At 49.1% G+C, this 20163-nt stretch overlaps 1 protein-coding gene across 2 annotated transcripts; it reads right to left on the bottom strand.

The window, feature by feature from the left end:
* Nucleotides 1-656: 656 nt before the first annotated feature.
* C2CD2L (C2CD2 like) lies at nucleotides 657-20144 on the bottom strand. 2 transcript variants are annotated; one of them, XM_064634823.1, is made up of 14 exons: nucleotides 19205-20144; nucleotides 16523-16618; nucleotides 16041-16160; nucleotides 14509-14619; nucleotides 13553-13669; nucleotides 12819-12936; nucleotides 12530-12653; nucleotides 11937-12001; nucleotides 11227-11354; nucleotides 10761-10932; nucleotides 9321-9422; nucleotides 8575-8708; nucleotides 7809-8091; nucleotides 657-6380 (listed from the first exon to the last, which is right to left on the bottom strand). In XM_064634823.1, exons 1-14 carry the CDS (start codon nucleotides 19448-19450, stop codon nucleotides 6160-6162), a joined length of 2037 nt encoding a protein of 678 aa, XP_064490893.1. In that variant the 5' UTR covers nucleotides 19451-20144; the 3' UTR covers nucleotides 657-6159. The 2 variants fall into 2 exon arrangements, with proteins under 2 accessions (XP_064490893.1, XP_064490894.1); XM_064634824.1 differs by having other exon boundaries at nucleotides 13553-13666.
* Between the last annotated feature and the right edge of the window lie 19 nt (nucleotides 20145-20163).

Genomic DNA, 20163 nt, shown 5'->3' with positions numbered 1-20163 from the left:
CATTTAACACACATCCACCTCCCACAAATTTTCAGGCCTTTTGGTGCTGTAATCTCCCTTTTTTGGGAGGACCCCCGCATGACCCTCCTCATCCCCCACTCACCTGCTCCTCCACCGCATCCTCGCTCTCCCAGAGGCATTGGGATGCCTCTAATGACCCCATCACCCCCCCAGACTCCTCTACATCCCGCTTTTTACTCACCTCCAAAGGTGGAAGAGAGGGAGAGCAGGTACAAGATTGGGGTCACAAGACAGAGGGAGAAGAGGGGACAAGAAGAGGAGAGGAGAAAAGGGGTGGAAAAAAGAGGGGAGAGGGGAGAAGGTGTGGAGAGCACAAGGGAGGGAACGGGGAAGAGATAAGAGCAGAAGGGGAGAGAAACCAGGGAAAGGGCAGACAAAGGGCTGGAAAGGGGAAGGGGGGGGAAAGAGGAGAGAAGAGGGAAGGGAGGGGGAGAATAGAGAGGGAGAGGGAAAAAAGGTGAGTCAAGAGATGAGAGCAAGGCATGCAAGGGGCAAAGGGGACTCGTGAGGGGGGACCCTTGCAGGGGTATATACAGTTTGCCATCATTTGAGTGGGAGAATTTAGAGGAGACAGGGACAGGTGGGAGGGCAACTCCCAGCACTCTGCCAGGTATGAAGTCAGACTCAGGGCCAGGTTTTGATTTCCATATGGTTTAATAAGTTAACAGATTCAGCCATTACACAGCAATAGACTTCTTCAAGATTTACAAAGGTGCAAGAACTTCATTTAGTCATAAGTAGTTTTATTCTCCTCTCTTAAATAGCTACACAGTTCCAATTCTTTTCCCCCAGACAATCTGGGGTTAAAATAATCCACCCAGAGAGAAGGCATCAAAGTACAAAAGAGAACACACAAGGAGGGGCACTAATTCAAATTCCGTGTGGATATTTGGTCCAGTACCTTACAAGCAAGGGAAGGTGGTGTGGAGTAGTCATGCCTGTAAGAAGGAGCTGCAATATCACAAGTACACAAAGACCTTTGCCAGAAGTTTGAACACCAGCGGGATTGTTACTCTACCATGAGACTCACCATGACCTTGCAGTGGGGGAGGTCGGATGGAGAGAACAATGCAAAAGACCAAAACAACACAAACAGCAGCCTCCCAACATTCAAGAGTCTCCCCAGCTACCCAGAAATTACCTCTCTGTAGGTTTAGCAAACAATGAGCCAAGAGAAGCCCTTGCGGGAAGGAAATTGCACTGCCAGAGACAAAAAAAACATAACAAAAATATTTTTAAGATTAAACTTTGCCATGTGCCCAGTTCTAGTCTAGAAACAGCACATGCCCGTGTTGTTCTCTCATGGTTTGGAGAAGTTCTCATTATGTTCCCCTCCACTGAACCAGTTCTCCACCCGAGTAGTCTTCCCTTGCTCTTCCCCACTTCAGCCAATCTACCTAAAAACCCGTCCTCAACTACGTAAACAACACAAGGGTGCTCGCAGGAGCAGGAGTTGGACTCGCTCAGGTCTGTGCAAGAAATGGATACAAATGGCACAGAAGGCTTTCCCGACCCACCACTTGGTGCTGTCATCCCCACCCCTTTGCAGCATTCCCAGTACAGGTGTTTGCAGAGTGTGCTCTAATTATAACCATGTGCAAACACACAATCCCTTTGGCCTCAGTCAGACATCCATTGTGCCAAAGCCTACAGCACCCTCAGAACACTGAGGTTGTGTAGTTCCCTTCATTTCTTCCTGTGCCTGACTCAAACATAGCCTTAATGGGCCAACATCAAGGGCTTTTTTTTGATAAGGAGGCTCTTAAAAAGCCTTACCAAAGCATAGGGAGAGGGTGTATCCAGAGAGAAATACACTTACAAGCATACTTGCAGCTAGAGCAAATCTATTTTCTTCAGAGCAGTAAAACTACACAACATAAGTAAGTTCTAGTAATTCTGTTCAGCCAAAATTAAAAAACAAACAAACAAACAAAAAAAAAAAAAAAACACACACACAAAAAAAAAAAAACCTCAACAAAATGAAACCAAAACAAACAACAAAACCAAAAACCAACCAAACAACAACCAACCAAACAACATACCCCTCACAAACAAAAAAAACCCAAAATGGCTACTTTGGCTTCATTTACCAGTCACTGTTCGTGCTTGTGTATCTGACAGTGAAGCACAGCACTTGGAATGCAGGCCCCTATCAGCAGGCTGAACTCCTTCAGAACTCTCCATGCATTCATGCCACCGCTCTGCTCCTCTTCTTCCATCACATATTTAGTCAAGGACCAATTTCACAAGGTGCAAATATTGAGCCTACCCTGAGACAACAATCTGCCAACTGCAGATTATTCAAGCTTATAAAGTTCGACAGCAGCCTCGCCACTCCCTGGGGCTGCTCTGTGGTCCCAGCATTATGAAATGCCACAGACCCTGCAGCAGCACCAAGGTGAGGGCATGGGTATCTGGAAGAAGTTAAACACGGAAATCAGATTTCAAATACCACTTCTTCTGTCCTAAAGCCAGAAGCACTGGCAGGAATTAAACACAAAAGAGGTTTCTTTAAGCAGCCATTCTATGGGGGAAAATTTCCAGGGACTCAGTCTTTACAGCTTCTGGAGGCCAAAACCCCATGTGACCTTCCCTTTCCTTCTGAGAAGACTAGGATAGAGGAATTGTTTCTCACACCAATAACCACACCTGCCCCATGAGGCGGACTTGTTACTGCTCACACCTTTGGGAAGCTCACATAGTTGGGACTAACAAAATCAGCACCTACTGCTTGGGGGATCAAAACGTTTCTGCAAAGGAGAAAGGAAGCCATATACAGATATGATGAGGAAGGATCGACGTGTTAATCAGGAGCATATCAGAACTAAAAAACTTCCAATACACACAGATGAGCCCTTTCCCCCTCATTCCTTTGTAGCTCAAACAGCAGTTTAGCCAAACACCTTGAAAACCAATCTGCACTTACTAGGAGCAGAATATAAAAGGTTACAATATATCAGTATGACTTTGATAAGAAACAAAATGGCAGAAAATACATCTCCACTAGGAAACACAAGCAGATGCAGGACTTAATGTTTGGGGATGTGCTCTGTCAGCACTTGAAAATACCCCTTTCTTTTGCAAGCTGTCTAACCAGATACAAATTTACAGTGGACTTTACTGCCTGTGATAAAAAAATTGCTAAAAATTCAAGGGAAGATGTGCCCCTACCATCATGCTTCCCATCTGCCATTCATTCTGCTGACCACAGTGGAGGAATCTTTGCCACATCAAAGCTCAAAATCAAAACCAGTACCTCCACTGTGAACAGGAGGCATAGCCTGGAGCCAACCAGGAACAAATACAGGAAAGCCCACAGACACATGGCAGGAATTCCCATTTAACACAGCTAGAAAGGTCCCCAAGGTCAGTGAGGAACTCGAGTTTCAGTTTTACTCCCTTTCCTATCACTGAGTCAGACCAAAACATGCTGGTCAAGACTCTGGGTACATGTTTGTCAGACATAAATCTCACCTTTTCTACCTCCAGTCCACAGCAACAACGCTGGCCAGTCCTCATAGCCCTCCTAGTGTACATGAGCCCCAGATCCCCGATTCAGAAGCCCAATCATCCTCGGTGTTCACCTCCAGCTGCTCCTCACCACAACAGCTTGAGTTGCTCTTGAAGTTTAAAGAACAGACTTGTGGCAAGTCCTGTGATTAACCCACAACTGATGAGCTGCTGGCTCTTCTGCAAGTTCCCTTCCGTTCAAACCAGTGTTTCCACTGCAAGGCTTCCCAGTCATCCCACTAGAGAAGCACTGCTGTCTGGGTTCAGCCAGCACTCTCACCTGACATGGTATTAAAAAGAATAAATAAAAACCAAAAATCAAGCATCAAATACTTTCACAGCTACAACTCATAGAGGGGAAGGTGCAAGAGAGAATGCCAAACTGGAACCAAACCCCAGGACTCTGGGAGAAAGGGCATGCTGGGGAAGGACAGCACCATGTGTGACACCACCAACCCAGCAAAGGAAGGCCACGTCCAACTGGTGGCTGGATCCATACATGAGAGCCACAGATTGCCAGGTTCCACCAGCACCAGAGCATGAACTGGTCACTTGCTTCGAGGAAAATTATCTTCAGAGAGAAACAGAGACTTCTCCAACACCCATAGTGCATGGAACTGCAAACAAAGCCACAGTACTATGTGGACAAGGAAAGAAACAACGGATAGAAGACATGGCAGAGCTTGAGGATGACAAAGACTCCGGCACCAAACCAAATGAAGAGGTTCCTGGTCAGCCAGCTGGACCAATCTTATTTTTCACACATGCCCAATCACATGGGGAATCAGCAGGAAAAACAAGGAGTCCCTCCTCCTGCTGGTACACTCAATTGCACTGGCACTTTCAATTCAAGCCCCAGGTGACTATGGCCTTCCTTCCCTACCTGCACAAACACCCAAGAGACACCCTGAGGCTCCCACCTGTAAATCCTTTCACAGCACAATATCCAGAGACGTTCCAGTCTTTGGAAATGGCACACGGCAGTAGTATGAGTAAGGATTTGTCCTTCCAAAGAACACAACACATTTTATGCACGCCATCAAGAGAACTACTTTTTCAGTTGGTAGCATCCTGCACTGGGCAGGGCGATAGCCATTACCTCAGGAGGTACTGAGACAAGGGAGCAAAGCTGGCGAATGCAGCCAGGCCTAGGCAACAGATCTTCCGTGAGTTGTTTCCTCCCCTCTGTTCCACTTCCTTAACCTTACAACCCACAGGAGAAGAGGAGCTTCCACTCAAACTACGCATGCTGGCAGGGGCATGGGTGTTTCTCCAGAGCATTGTTACGCTCTTCAAAGGGAGCCTCTGGGGACATTATATTCACAATGTGCACCGGTTAGGAGACCAGGCAACCATTCATCTAGAAGGGCGGTCTCCTCCCACGCAAGGAGTCGATTTTCCCCTGCATGCCCCTCCCTCTGCAAATACCACTGCAGAAATGCCCCCTCTGTTTGAAAGCAGTGGATTGGGTTTGCTAGAAGAAAGGAAATACCAAACGCAATCAAGAAAGGTTCCTTCTATTACAGGAAACCCTTTCATCAGTGAAAACATGTAAAGTCTTGTCTCTTTCTACCACGTGCCTTTAGGTTCCCCATCAGACTGCCCTTTCACCACATTTCTTGCCATATTCCTTGCCATCCATTCCCAGCATGGTGCCAGTCCTTGGCACGAGAACCACGAGAGTGCACGAGGCCAGGCCCTCCACAGATCCAGAAGACAGGCTGGCACCCCTTTGGCAACATCCCCAACCACCCCCGAGGGTAAGGGATCTGCTCATAGGATAGCTGGTGCGTACATGCAGCACGGCCCCTTCGCTGTTCAAGAACGTGGCTGTGGAAGGAGGGCTGCACCACAGGGTGAATGCACAGGATGGCAGAACTGACAGCACTGACCAGGCATTCTTGCAAGGGCCCAGGCTTCTACAAGAACTTGTGCAGTGGTTAAAACTTTCTTCTTCTTAGAGACTCCTTCCTTCACCAGCATAGCACAGAAAGCAGGGGTCCCTCAGTGCTGTCCGAACCAGGGACTGTTCCAAGGATGGTTCCCAGGTGGAGAACCACAGCTTGTTCTGCTGCCAGATCACAGCCCAGGAATGCATGGCCCCGAGCACACCTCAGGTTACAGCCTCTGCACCAAGGACAAGCAATAAGAGCGTTTAGATCATCAGTGACCGCATCATTCTCTCTCGTTAAAAGAGCTGAGCGAGGCTACATCCCACACTTCTCAGCCATGTAGCTCACCCAGTAGTTTCTTGATCTGTAACACTGAAGGCTGCCACTTGAGAGACCTGCCTCCCATTTCCAAGAGGCAGCTCATGATGCCAGATGGCTACACAGGTGGAGTCACGTCTGCAGCTCCTGGGACCCCCAGGGGGATTAGCATGACACCTGGATTTTCTGGGAGAGCACAGTGGGGTACAACAATCAGAGAAGGCTAAGCCAAGGCAGACAAGCAGCCTAAGTCCCAGGTTTGCCACCTCCACTCCCCAGATGGTGTAAAGCACTGGGGTGTCTTCCCTCAGCCAAGGTTGGAAAGAACTGGACTGCAGGTCACAGATACCATGGAGTGGGAAGACAAGAGACTATAAAACGATCTCTGAGAAATCTTTCCAATAGGCTTCTCCCTCCTTCAGTTCTCACCAGCTGATGTGCTGTCACTGCCTTTGGGTTTGGATTTAGACTTGAAGGAGAAGCGCTTGATGAGGCGATGAGAGAAGCTACCAGCTTTCTTCCTGGCAACAGAGTTGGCAGTGACATTAGACAAGTCATCGTGTGACTGGCTCAGGCCCGCTTCCTTCTGCTTGCTCCTTCTCCGGAAGATGAGCTTGGTACCACTCCGAAGAAAGCTAACTGCAGAGACAGAAAGGAAGAAGACAGAAACCATGAGAGTGTCCTGCCCGGGCAAGTTTCAGGGACAGTAACACACCTGGCCATTCTCAGATTTGCAGCAAAGACCTCTCCAACTCAGGTGGCAGAAGTCACAGCAGTCTGCAAATCCCAGCTCCCAAATGCAAGGCAAAGTCTCTGTTCATGATAGACTGCAATGCCAACAAGCTGATTCATTAAGCATTCCAAACCATGTCCCCTCTGCATAAACTTCCTTTTACACAACATCCTTCCCTCACTGGAAGTATGAAGAATTGTAATAGAAAGCCAAGATTCATATGAATGGAAAATGAGCGAGAACACATGAACGTTAAGACCCTGGGAAGAACACACAGGGGGAAAAGGCCTCAGACTGTCTCAAGGGCACACAGATTAACTGGTCATCAAGCCCCCTGGAACAATTGCCCGCGGTTTCACATGCCCTATCTGGAAGCAAATAATGCCAATGGCTCCCTATGACTCACACAGACACGAGAGGATGGAGACACCAATTGCCATCAGTCTCAAATGGATCAGAAAGGCATATTCAAAACCTGCACGCCATACAGCACTACAACAGTATTTCTTGCAAGAGGGGGTTTTCCCTCTCTTCCCCACCCACCAGGTCTCTCAAGAATCTGGGTCATGCACCTTTCTACCCCCTGACATGAAAACAGGGGGCCTCCACAGTTCAAACCATACCTGGTTGTAACAGGGTACAACCCCCAAAAACTTGTCCTACTCTCATATTCTGAGCAATCAAGATTGTGATTTGCATTTGTTTACATAAGGCAGTAGCTAACTGAAAATGTTGTGGCTACGAGCAGACAAATCTAAGGTGTGCCATCCACCCAACTGCCACAAGTGAGTAAAATCCAGAACAGCAGCTAGGCTGGGGCAGGCCTGCTCCATCATTTAAAAGCAGAGAATTTGTGTGGACATCCTACAGTATAACAGGTCAGAGGCAGTAGCTGCTTCAATACTAGCAGAGAAAGAAGGAGGGCATAAAGGCCCGTACAATCCACATTGTTGAGCAGCCTCCATTTCCACACCAGAGGTGGCCAAATTCAGAGGAGGAATCATTATTTACAGACATGCACCTGATCTGTAGATGTAGAGGCCACAGAAAGAAAACGGTTCTCTGACGTACACAAGCTGCACAGGGTTCCCATTTAAGAGAGCACAGAAATTGAAAAGGCTACTGGAATTGTATACCTACAAATAGAGGGATTTGGAACCACTCCAGTGGAAAGCATAGGAGAGAGACAGGCTCTTCCAGGCTCCGGTAAAAAGCTGCTCTTCGTCATGCCAAAAGCTGGCTGCAGACCCCACTCTCGGGTGGGGAACTCGGATGTCACTTTGTCCTTACGTACAACAGGCCAATGTTAGCCACCATCTAACAGTTCATCTTACCTTTGTGATCTTTCAAGCTCCTGGTCTCAAGGGCTCCCGTGGAGCCAGTTTCAGACTCAACATCTTCCACTGATGGTCTTTCAGAGATGTCTGAACGTGTTGTCTCATCCAGCTCCTGACTGGCCCGTTGTCTGAGCAGTGACGCTTCCAGCGGCTGTGACGATTCAGTAGAATCGTGCATCTGGTCAGCTGTGCTCTCTGCTGCAGAGTCCCCAAACGCTGTGGCCTCCAGGGATGCAGCATAACCCAAAGAAAGTGCCATTTCATCTTGAGCAATAGGTACCTGAAGGGCAGGCAGACAGACATGGAGATAGGACCGAAAGAATTGCAACCATCTCCCTTCTTCCATCTACACCTACATACGGATGCTCCGGTTCTGATCATCAGACAGCACTGATGCACAATCATCATTTTTTTGCTGAAACATACTGCAACACTGCCGATTACAGAGCATTCTGCAGCATCTCCCTCACTCCCACAGTCAAGTTCAAGGAGAACTCCTTATATTCTCCATGAGGGTCAAAACCAGCTATGGCAGCAGGCTCCCTTTCTGCAGATGCCCTTAGTGAACTCCCACTGGCAGCTGCCCTGTAGCCTGGCAAGGTACCTTCTAATGCTCACTGGGAAGCAGCAAAAGGCTTCTGCTGAGCCAGTCATCTGTGTTGGAACCTTCCCAAACTGGTCCCTACAGGACAGGGTAGTTTCACACATGCATTCCTAGAAACAACCTCCCAGACTGGAAATGCAACTCTGATCTACCAGAGACCTTGGAAACTCCTGAGATGATCAGTGTGCTACGTTTTGTTGGTGTCTTCTTGGTGGTCTTGTTATTTGTCTCAGTTAGCTGCCTGATCGCCGTCTCAGCCACTGGATCCAAACCATTGGGCATATGGCCATCCCCTGAACACAAGAAAAATACCAGTGCTTGGAGTAGCAAACCTTCAGCACAGGCAAAAGGTCGCTTGCTGACTGCGATACTTGTAATAGGCAATTTACATGCACACAAAGGTAGAGAACAGAATTTATTACAGACCTGTCCAAATAACCCAAAGGAAAGAAGCTCTGCATAGCTAGCTCTTGGCTTTTTTAGGCATTTCCCAGCAGGCATATCATTAAAATATCCCTCCCACTCAATGAAAGCTTCCAAGGATTCCCAAGAGCTTGGGCAGCTCTGGCTGCAAACTGTCCAAACTGTTTCAGTGCTCTGTTTCAGAGACAATCAGAGCCTGGGGTGCAGGGTGACCAAAGTTTTTTGGGTCCGGATAGCCTGGAAAGTTCTTGTCAAGCAAGAAAACACTCAGACTCACTGACTGGATAGCCAAAGCAGAATGTCTTATACCTGCCTCCACCTCACCACCGGTCCTCCGGCCCTGCCTTCACTCAGGCACCTGGACATCCTCCGCCGTAGCAAATGTAAACAAGCTCAGTGAACCACATTCAGACTACCACTTTCCAAGAAAGGCGAAAAAAACCAGTTACTCCACTAAGAGCCTCGAATTTCCAAGCACTTACGGCTACTGCTGGGCAAGGGGCCATGAGGACAGCCAGTCTCCAAAAGCACTGTTGTCTTCTTTTCAGTCACTTCCACCTTAGAAGGCGACCTCGATGGTGAATCTTCATGGCAAAAGAGACACAGATACCAGTAAGTGCAGATGAAGCTTAGGCAACTATGCTATTGTATTGCGGTCCCTACACACAACCCCAAAAAGCCTCCATCGAGTGTGCGGAGATCCTGCAAGGCTGGCTCTGTATGGCTTTGCAGCAACGAAGCAGTAAGAAGCCTATTGAGAAAACCATAGAATCACGGAATGGTTTGGGTTGGAAGGGACCTTAAGGATCATCTCATTCCAACCCCCCTTCCACTAGACCAGGTTGCTGAGAGTCCCATCCAGCCTGGTCTTGAGCACTCCCAGGGATAGGGCAGCTACAGCTTCTCTGGGCAACCTGTGCCAGTGCCTCATCACCCTCACAGGAAGGATTTCTTCCTAATAGCTAATATAAATCTACCCTCCTTCAGCTTTAATCCATTCCTCCTTGTCTTATCACTGTAAAAAGTCCCTCTTCAGCCCCCTTTAGGTACTGGAAGGCTGCTTGCTATAATGTCTCCCCAGAGCCTTCTCTTCTCCAGACTGAACAGCCCCAACCTCTCAGCCTGTCTTCATAGGGGAGCTGTTCCAGGCCTGTGACCAACTTAGTGGCCCTCCTCTGGACTCACTCCATCAAGTCCACATCTTTCATATGGTAGGAGGCCCAGAGCTGGACATAATACTCCAGGTGAAGTCTTACAAGAGCAGAGGAGAAGGGGAGAATCACGTCCCTTGACCTGCTGGCCATGCTTCTTTTGATGCGGCCCAGGATACGGTTGGCTTTCTGGGCCACAATCCTGTGAAGCAGCTGCTCGCAGGACCTCATTTGTGCCATTTCCCAACCACATCTCATGGAATATCCAGCATCACATGCATCAGGATGCCAGACTGCAAGCAGCAACTATCCCTAGTAAGTAAGGTCAAGACCCTTTCGGCTCCACATTCACTACATACAGCATAACTTCTTTAGCAGTGAAGGAAACAGAGGAAGAGTGGCTAAACACTTAGCCCAACATCACACAGAGGTTATGTGATGGCATATGCATTAGACCTCCCACCACCAAAGGATGTGAGAGAGGCTCATCCCTCCCTCACCTCCCTGCAAACACAGGGCTGCATCAATTCCCTCCCCCAGGGCTATACTCAAGTTTCCAGCCAGCCACAAGACACTCAGGGAACAGCAAGGATGCCTGTGTTCTGACCCACAAGCCGAAAGCAATGCGTAAGGAGTCAACCTGCAATAACCACATGTGATGGCAAAACAGTTTTGCTACTACCTGCATGAGCTGCCTCGGGAGTATCGTGGCTAAGACTGTGCTGCCATAGTAGCCACCTGCACAATATACCCGCTGCAGGGCAGCCTCACCCAGTTTGCAGTCTGCCTTGGGCCGGGACTGAATCGTGGTGACAGTAGTCACGATGGTGCCATCGGGCATGATGGTCCGGTCCATCTCCACCTTCTTAGTGGGGGTGATGCTGGTTCTCAGAGATGTGGTGTGCTGAGCATTCAAAGATGCAGGAGACTCCTGGAATAGCAGCTATAAAGAGTAAAGCACTGCTCAGAGAGGGTCTGTTCCTCCCAGATGCAAAGGCAGGCATATTTGGGCAGCAAAAGCTGGGGCTCTGGGTACTGAGGAGCCATCCCCACTACAGTGTAGTTCAAGAGGGAAGCTCAGGAACCGAGGCTCAGGCAACACCCCTCCTTGACATAAGGGTTTGCCAGCCCCCAACTCGAGCTCAGCCCCAATCATGCTTGTCTCCAGCTAGAGGCTCACATCATGAACACTTTCAGAGCATACATTAGTGCAGAGCTTGTGGAGTTGTGAGCTCACCTCCAATGTAATGGTAGCTTCAGCTGTGAGTGACTGCCCAGGCCCTGGGGCCAGTGAGCAGACGTGTCTTCCAGATGGCTGTTTGCCCAAAGAATCAATCAAAAGTGTGGCATGTGCCAGCAGCACATCTGCAAGAAGGAACAGGAGAATGAAACACACCAAATGACCTTAGCACCTCAGATATCTCCCAGTCATCTCCCTGCTCTTGGAAAGCAGCCCCACGGGCCAACAAAGCAGATTCCCACAATATTGCCAGCTCCCAGGTTCAAGAGGGAGAAAGGACAGGCAGCACTCCTCCGCTCCTCTTTAACAATCCAGAAATCAACTCCCTTAAAAAGGTGGCCATTGTGTGGCCTCCATCAAAAATAGGTGCTACAGTTAGTCCCTGACTGAGTACAAATGAACAGAGTTAAGAGCCTTCTGCGAAGTTCTTCCAATACATGGGGGCATGCCTCTACTGCTTCAGAGCAGAGATGGGCAGGCCACAGAGGAATCTCTGAGTTCAAGTCAGACTCAGACCATTTTGGTAAGAAAAACTGAGTTACTTCATGCAGACAGAGGCTCACATAAAGCGGGATATGAAAAATCCTTTGCAGAGTTCATCACGCATCATATCGACACAGAACTACCACAAGCTTAAAGCACAGTAAGTCCCTTAGGCATTTTTGTCTCGCTATCTTACAACCCATCTGATGGTTGCCCATACTCACTTCCCATTCTGTCGCTATTCCCCAGCACCTGTAGCTTCAGCTCTTTGCTTTTAGGCCCCAACTCCCTGTTGAAACAGAAAAAGATGGGCTGCTGTTAGGCACTGTTTGCAAAGTGGCCACAGAGCAAACAACTCTATTCTGTATCTTCTCTCCCTCAAATCTCACACACCTCGTCACCTTCTCCAAAGCTCCAGTATGTGTGCACTGCTTTGGAGGACATGTCTAGGGCAGAAACTACACAGAACAGAACTCTGGTTTGTGTCCCCTGCAGGGCTGTGTAGGCTGCCAGAGGAAGTTGAGAGGGCAATCTGTCTGGAATGCTGAGAGATACATTACAGCCCTCCTGTGCCTGCCGCTCCCACAATCAGCGCTTCATCCCACCCAGTTAAAATACAGAGTGTCCAGAGTAGTGGGAAATACGTACACGCAGGCTGGGGCCACTTGCTGGAAGCAGTAGCACCAGCACAGGAGCAGCACAAACAGACACTGCCTTGTGGTGCCAGCCTCCACCTCTGCACCAACCACAAATGTTACTGCAGTGTGGGAATGACACCCAGAGAGTGTGCCAGTTTGGAAGAAGGGTAGACACTTACAGAAAGAGCTCCTCATTCCACTCCATCTCTCCTGCAGCACTGGCACTGCCAGCTGTCATCGGCCTTGTCCACTTCTGCTGCGGGGGGCTGTCTAGCTCCGCTACACAGCATATCTCCCCAACTCCTGCAACAGAGGGACAGAGGGCATGTGTGCACTCATCAGCATGAGGCAATGGTTCAGCAGACACACACCCCTCTTTTCCATTCAAATCCACCCAAAACATCCACTCACTCCAATCTCACCACCTGCGCACCTGCCCCTGTGGATCAGCAATGTTTTCACGCTTACCTCCCTTCCCCTGGCAGCCCAAGTTCAGCACTCGAAGATTCCGGAGCAACAGCTTAGAACCCAGAGGGGCTGCTGCTACTCCGGACGGGGACTCTCGAATCAACTTATTGCTGGGTACCTGAGGAATGACGAGAGCGAGACCGATGCCTTTATCGTTCACTCGCCAGCAGACAGCAGCAAGACGCATGACGTTGGTCCTCATATCTACTAAGTAGCTCCTCACACCAACACGGGAACACCCACAGAGCCATCCAGAAATGCTGCAGCTATCAAGCTCCAGTGGGCCCTCGTGTTATGTCAGATGGGAAGTTTAAGGCAGACAGAGAAGGAGACAGGCAAGAACAAGCTTGCTGGCTGCCAGACGGTCAATTGACAATGACAAACCATGAACCATTCCATGTCTGCAAAGGCTGCCCCGGACAGAGCCTTGGTGTTCAGGGCAAGGGAGACTGCCAAAACCGAGATGTGTCTCAGGCAGTCTGGCTCCAAAACAACACGATCGACAATCAGCACTCAAGAAACAAGGCACAAACAGAGCTGCCCTTCGAAGCAGTTTCTAATTACCCCTACGCCCCAAGTTGCAGAACCCCAACTCCTATGACAGTGCAGGTCAGGATTCAGCTGTCACCCAGAACTGAGACTCAACCCTTGGATTCCTGCCTGAGCCTCAGCCCTCAGAAGTGTCCTGGGGCCTGAGTTGGAGGCACAAGGATGACAGGAGGAGAGTGCCTTACCGCACTGGCTCCAGCGGTGCAAGCCATCAGGTTCACTGTCATGGCTGGCTGTGTGCTGACAATGGTATCCTCGATCAGATCCCTTATCGTGGACAGATCCGCTCTCCCTTCATCCTTCTCTCCACAAATCAAGAGGAAATGCAGGAAAGTCATAAAAAACCCCACATTTTCTCCTTTTACAACTACAGCTGCCTCCCAAGCCTCTAAGGTATAACACAGTCTTTCTCCCAGTAATAACCTCCCAGATACTCTTTCTGTATCCCATACTCACTCTCCCCAGTGAGCTTCCATGTAGCAGCCGCACACAAATGGAAGTTTTCTAAATGAGACAAACTAGGCCTCTACATCTGTAGTCTACCCATTGTAAATTTTTGCAATACAGCTTTTATAGTTTGTCACATCCTCACTACCTCACAAGATGGTACTACCGCACTATTGGGAAAACTGACACATTCCTACATCTACTCAGGATAAAGTAACAAAGATGTCAATAAAACAAACAAATCAACCAACCTATTTGAATAACAGAAGCGCAAGCACACCCACATTCAGCCCATTAAACCTCTAACACCTGTGGGTTCCCCATATTAATCTCTCAAGAAAACCCCAAACAAACACAACAACAAGCAAATACCACCTCATACACTCCTCACATACAAAAAACATGCCAACCCAGCTCATCTTGCAGCTCTACATCTGACAACAGCAGGAGGAACCTACACAGACAGAAAGCCTTCAACAGTTATTGGTACCGCTTCAGGTCTCTTGAAGATGCGTTGTTTTGACACAGCTGAGCTAGTATCGATTCCAGAGTGAAAGAATCCTCTCCCTAAAGGGCCACAGCAGCAAGTTGCCAACCTTCCCCCTCCACAGCAGCCTTTCTCCCAGCTCAACACTGTTTCTACTGCTCCCTCCCTTCCTGCATCAAGGTCAGCCTCTCACCATGCGCCACTCACCTCAGGAAGCTGAAGTCTTGGAAGAACCAAAAGGTCCAAGTCTGGTCTGTCCTTGAATGTCCATGACACCAGGAGACCCTCATTCTCTGTCTCCTCCAAGTGGATCTCCACCTAGCTCAGAACAAATACCCATAGTCAGGAACAGTTTCTGTTTACATTACGTGCTTTTTGCCCCACTTCAAATTCAGTGATTGAAAGGCAATCGCACCAATGCAACAGTAAGAGACAGAACATAAGAACAAAAGTGCTCCCAGGCCTATAGGATAAAGCAGCTGCAGAAGCCTCATTGCTCCATAGCAAGATCTGGCTTCCTCACTACTAGTAAGTAACCAGTAAGAGGTGCATAGAATAAGAAAGGCACTATTTTTGGGAATACAGTACTTGAAGTATTCCAACAGTCAGGTATATGATAATCTAACCAGCATTTCCTAAAGCAGCAGCAAGAACTCAATTAGAGTACCACATGCAATTCTGTACAAGAATAATCAACCCAACACTTCAGCAGGTGCAGACAAGGAATCCTAGAAAATGCTAGTGAGTAGGGGAGCAATTGGATGAGATGTGAGACAGGGGACTTTCAAAGAGGAAAAGCAACTTCAGTTGCTGCACACAACTAGACTGGCAGCAGGCACACTAAATACTGAGGAGAGAGAGGAGCTATTTAAACGACCACAGAACACAGGCTCAAAGTAAAACTGGGATGACCTGGGATGTACATTCAAAATTATAATAAGGCTTCTGAGAGCAAAGGGGTTCCAGAACAACTTTCCAACTGCAATACCTGCAATAGCACGGGATTGGCTTCTGCTACCACCGAGTTACTTCTAATTTTGCTGTGACTTTTTTTTTAATTTTTTTTTTAATTTATTTATTTTGCTATAGTGCAAATGAATGCACAGCCTCCACACAAGATACCATCCCCAGCGTCACATCCTTCATCACGATGGGAACACAATCACATTCCAGAGAATCAAATCTGGCCAGAAAGTGACTGTGGAGTTACCACCCACTGTAATTTCAAAAAGCTTCTGTTCTGGAAGAAGCATCTCCAATATTCAACACACAGAAAAACCTGTATCGTGCTCTTGTGAAGGTAATAGGGGGAACACTGACAACTAAGCTACTCCTCACAACAGATTTCTTTTTCACACCAACTACCAGGACAACACCATATTTGTACATATGCACAGGATGTACCTTTACCTATCCATTATGCCCTAAGAGGAACTGAATTCTCTGGACTTCTTAAATACCCTCTTAAAAACACATTATAGAATGCTGCCATGCCTCAAAACTCTCTGGATTTTCTTACAGCTATGTTTCATAGCCAAAATCTGCAGAGCAAGACTCAGAAAACAGGACTGGGCATGCTAAAGGGGAATATTTGCCACTTCACCAAATGTTAGTGACAGCACGCTGCTTCTTCCAGCACAATGACATCTTTATTTGCCCTAAATCTGGTCCTCCTTCCTCGACCAGTGCAGGGCTGGACGAAAGAATAAGGTCAATGTCTAACTTCTTACAATTTTTACCTGAGCCTGCATTACAGCCAAAGTGACATGATAGGTGTCCACAGAAACAGCAACTGGGGACTGCTGAGTAACAGAGACAGGGAATTTCACAGCTTCAGCTGACAGATGGCAGCACAGCACCTAGGGAGAAGAGATGAGTTTCTATCCCAACAAGAGGCAGTTGTGTTACTCTCCCCACATTCTACAATGTGAACCTGCCACTTCAGACTCTGTACGTGAGGCAGTAAAGACAAATTGGTGACAGTAGCTCTCTTCTCTCCACTGCAGGAGAAGATGTTTGGGCTCAGCATTCATACACCCCATCTCCACCAACACATCTCCCCTCACGGAGCTCTCCGAGAGCTCAATGAGGTACAGCCCCAGAGCCTCTGAATAGGAGACAGGCCTCCAAACTCTACAACAGACCTTGCCCAAAACTTCCTCGGTCCCACCATCCCTGTCACAAAGGTCTCAGCAATCTCCATAGAACAGCAAAGACTTACCATGCCGTGGTCCGACTGGCCCTTGCACGTCACACAATTTATATTTGCGGCTGGTGGTAACTGAGGACCCTCTTCAAACGTGATCTGCACTGAACTCTATGAAGAGAAAATTCTGTTAGTTCCCAGTAGTCAGAGTAGCCCAGACAGTTTCAAAGAGGATGAATGATTCTGATGGGGGAACCCAGAGATGCTCCAGTCTGTTTTCACAAATCCAGCCAGCACACAAAACCATCCCACACTGCAATTCTACCCACCTTGGCTTGTCCGTAGAGCGAAAAGAAACAAGGTCTCCATTTAAGGCTCAAACTCACTAACGCTATGTTAATTTCAGACAGATAAGCCCAAATGAGAATGGAAAAATTGTTCCGGATAGTAGGTCAAGTGTGTTAACCCTTCTCCATTGCAGAAGCTTTCCTGTTTCTTCTCTCTCTTCCCCTCTGTGCTAATCCTGCTTCAAAGAAAGAAAAATACCAAACCACCACCACCAAAACAAAAAATCCCCAAACTAAATAAACAATTAACAACAACGAAATCCACACCCTCAGCATATGGTACATCAGCTCCTCTGCTCAATTTGTTCCTTTTTTCCACCCTCTCCTAGTTTATTAGATTACAATCTCCACTGTGAAGACATCCCTCTTCTTCATCTGAGGATTTCCCCCTATCCCCATATTATAGGATCAGTTCGGTACAAAAAATCCCTCTTGAGAAACACAAGACCAAGATAAAGAGCTGAGAGCATCCCTGAACAAAACCTAGCCCTCAGAGATTCCCTCTGCTCACAAGGGACAAAAAGAGAGAGAGAACAGGCAATCTGGGCACTAGGACATGACCATTTGCTGAGCTGATTGCATTTTAGGGCCAGGATGATCGAGAGGGATGACAGAGATGCAGGAAGCCAATTCTTATTCTCAAGTAAATGAGACTGTGCGCTGCCAAGTCTGTGCAACAGACAGACCCACGTGAGGGGTGGAACAGGCTCTCGGACACTAATCTGACCAGCATACACACTAAAACCTGAAGAGCTACTTGCCCATCAAAAACTAGACTAGATGCATGCTCTCCTCCTAACACAGACACGAGGCAGCTCTCCCAGAGACCAAACTTCAAAACTGACTGAATGGACAAACAATATCGGATCGCTCTCTGCTGTTTCATAATATTAATGCTTGCTGTTTCTTTTTCTCACAAGTCTCCTCCACCAGAGCCTTGTGTTCACCCATGTGAATCAGTCCGAAATATCAGACCAGTCTTTTCTCTCTGCCCAATGACTCAAGTATATAACGACCCATGGCAAGCTATTGCCCTGTTCTTCCCAATATGTCACTGTCTCACCAAACTGGGAGGCACCAGTCAACTTCAAAAGGTCTCGTTACTCAGCCAGCTCAGAACGAACCATGTGCACAAAGTAGTGTGAATCTATATATCCCCCAAGGCATGGAGAAAACACAGAGGAAAAAACTGATTTATCCCATTTCATGAGGACCGCAGAGCTGAATGCTGGAATTCTGCAGCTCAGAAGCAGAGCACTGGCAGCAATGGGATGCCTGAGGAGCAGAAGAGTCTAAGATGGAGTACTTTTCCCAGTTAAACAGATACAAACAGCTCCAGGTAAGTCCTAATCTTATCCAGAATCCCACATAACAAAAAGCCCTCGGGGACAGCTTTTAGACCCAGCAACAGTGGCAATGCTGCTTTCTGAGTAAATATGCTCCAGATGAGGAGTGGCTGCAGCAGAAAGTGATGCATGGCCCTCTATGCCATTTCAGCCATTAACTAATCTTCACTTTACATGAATTCTAAATTCTGGAACTTATAAATTCAGATAATTTTTGTGAGAATCTGAGTAAATCACCATGTGACAGAAAAGCACAGTTTATCAGATATGGACAACTGCTGACACTTCGATCATGGCATTGTGTCGAGGGACATGGAAGTAGAGGGTGCGTTTCCTTGGGGGGGGAAGAGGCACTTCACACTGAATCTAGCCTAGAATTTGTCACCTTGTCAAAAGGGGTGACAATTTTTCTGCCTTGCCGGAAAAAAAGTTTGCATCCTTATTCAAGGCTTTGACTGCTTTTTCTTCAAACATGTTAGCCTCATGCTAACCTTTTTTACCTCTTGATTTTCCTATACCACTTAATAGAAATGCCCCCCCTTCCCGTTCACACGACAGAAAAAAAAAGGAGACTACAACAGACTTTGGAGAGCTTTGGACCACAGCTTTTTGTGGGCACTAAGCCCCTACCTTGCTTAAGCAATTATTTGCTATAAGCAATTATTTCCATGCGAAAATCAGCTAGGCATATTCTTCTTCATGAACTCCAAAACTACGCATCAGTATAAAAGCAATACTGGGAAATTAAAGGACATAAATACCAGAAAAATTTTTAAGAAATTGCTGTGGAAACCGGCTCCCCACAGCTGGCCCGGCTCCTGCCCCAACCCAGGATAAACGAGCGCGGTACCAGCACTCGCGGGAACGACGCCCTGGTCCGCGCAGGCCGAGCCGAGCCGAGCCGCCCGCAAGGCTCCCAGTGCCTGACGGCTCCTCCGGACGGGGAAGGGCTGCCCCAGCACCAGCGAACAAAGGGCGGGCGGGCTGGCAGCCCCACCTCAGCTCAGCTCCGCTCCCTTCGCCGCCGCCTCCCCCCGCACTCTCCCGGCCGGGCCCCGCCGTACCCCGTGCCGGCGCGCCTGGCTGTTGAGGGCTCGCACCCAGGCCCGCTGCCACTGCTCCCGCAGGGACCGAAGGGCGAGTAGCGCGGCGAGCAGCGCCCGGGCCCCGGCCTCCTCCGCCGCCGCCCCGCGCCGCCGCGGCGCCCGCAGGGCCGCGGACCGCCAGTACTGCAGCAGCCAAGCCGCCACTGTGAGCAGCGAGGCTGCGAAGAGCAGCACCAGCGCGGCCCAGCCCAAGTCCGGTCCCATGGCGGGGGGGTCAGGGCATGGCGGGCGGGCGGCCCGGCGGGAGCGGAGGGGAGGCGGCGCCGCTCCACTCACGGCACCGGGCGCACGTGGCCCCGCCGCAGCCCCGCGCGCGCTCCCGCCGCCGCCGCCTCCTTCCTTCCGGCGCGGCGGAGCGCGCGCGCCCCCCGCGACCCGGAGGGCCCGCTGGGCCTGTTCCGCCCGCTGCTCGTCCCGCCCCTCCACGGCCAGGGACCCTCCCGGCAGCTGCCGCCAGCCTTCTCTTCTGCGAGTCTGAAAGCCCAGCTCCCCCACCGGCTTTCCGAGCTCCCATTAACGGCGCTTTTCTCTTCACGTCACGCTCCTTCCCGCTAGGAGCCGCTGCCCCGTTCGCACCAGGCACGCAGGACTCGCCACCGAGGTGGAACCTTTCCGTTCGTCTGCTTCAGTTTGTGCCACCCTTCGCTGTGGAGCAAAAGCAACGCGAGTTTTGATCGCCTCACGACAGTCGCAACCCAAGGCCAGGTGGTGGCGATTCCTTGGTGCTGCAGCTTCAGAGTCTCCGGCCAGCCAGAGACCATCACGCCTCTGTGCTGCGCTTTCCTCCCCAGCAGTACTATGTACCCGCTTCAAAGTTTATTTAAAGTTTACAAATTCACGTTCAACAGACAACAGAGCAGGGGCGGCCTCTCAACGCAGCAGCAGCTCTCTAGGTGGCACGGATAAGGCCATCAGAA

This window comes from Pseudopipra pipra, chromosome 23 (assembly GCF_036250125.1).
Source record: "Pseudopipra pipra isolate bDixPip1 chromosome 23, bDixPip1.hap1, whole genome shotgun sequence".
NCBI lineage: Eukaryota > Metazoa > Chordata > Aves > Passeriformes > Pipridae > Pseudopipra > Pseudopipra pipra.
Note: the sequence above shows the minus strand (reverse complement) of the source record. Positions and strands in the feature narration are given on the sequence as shown.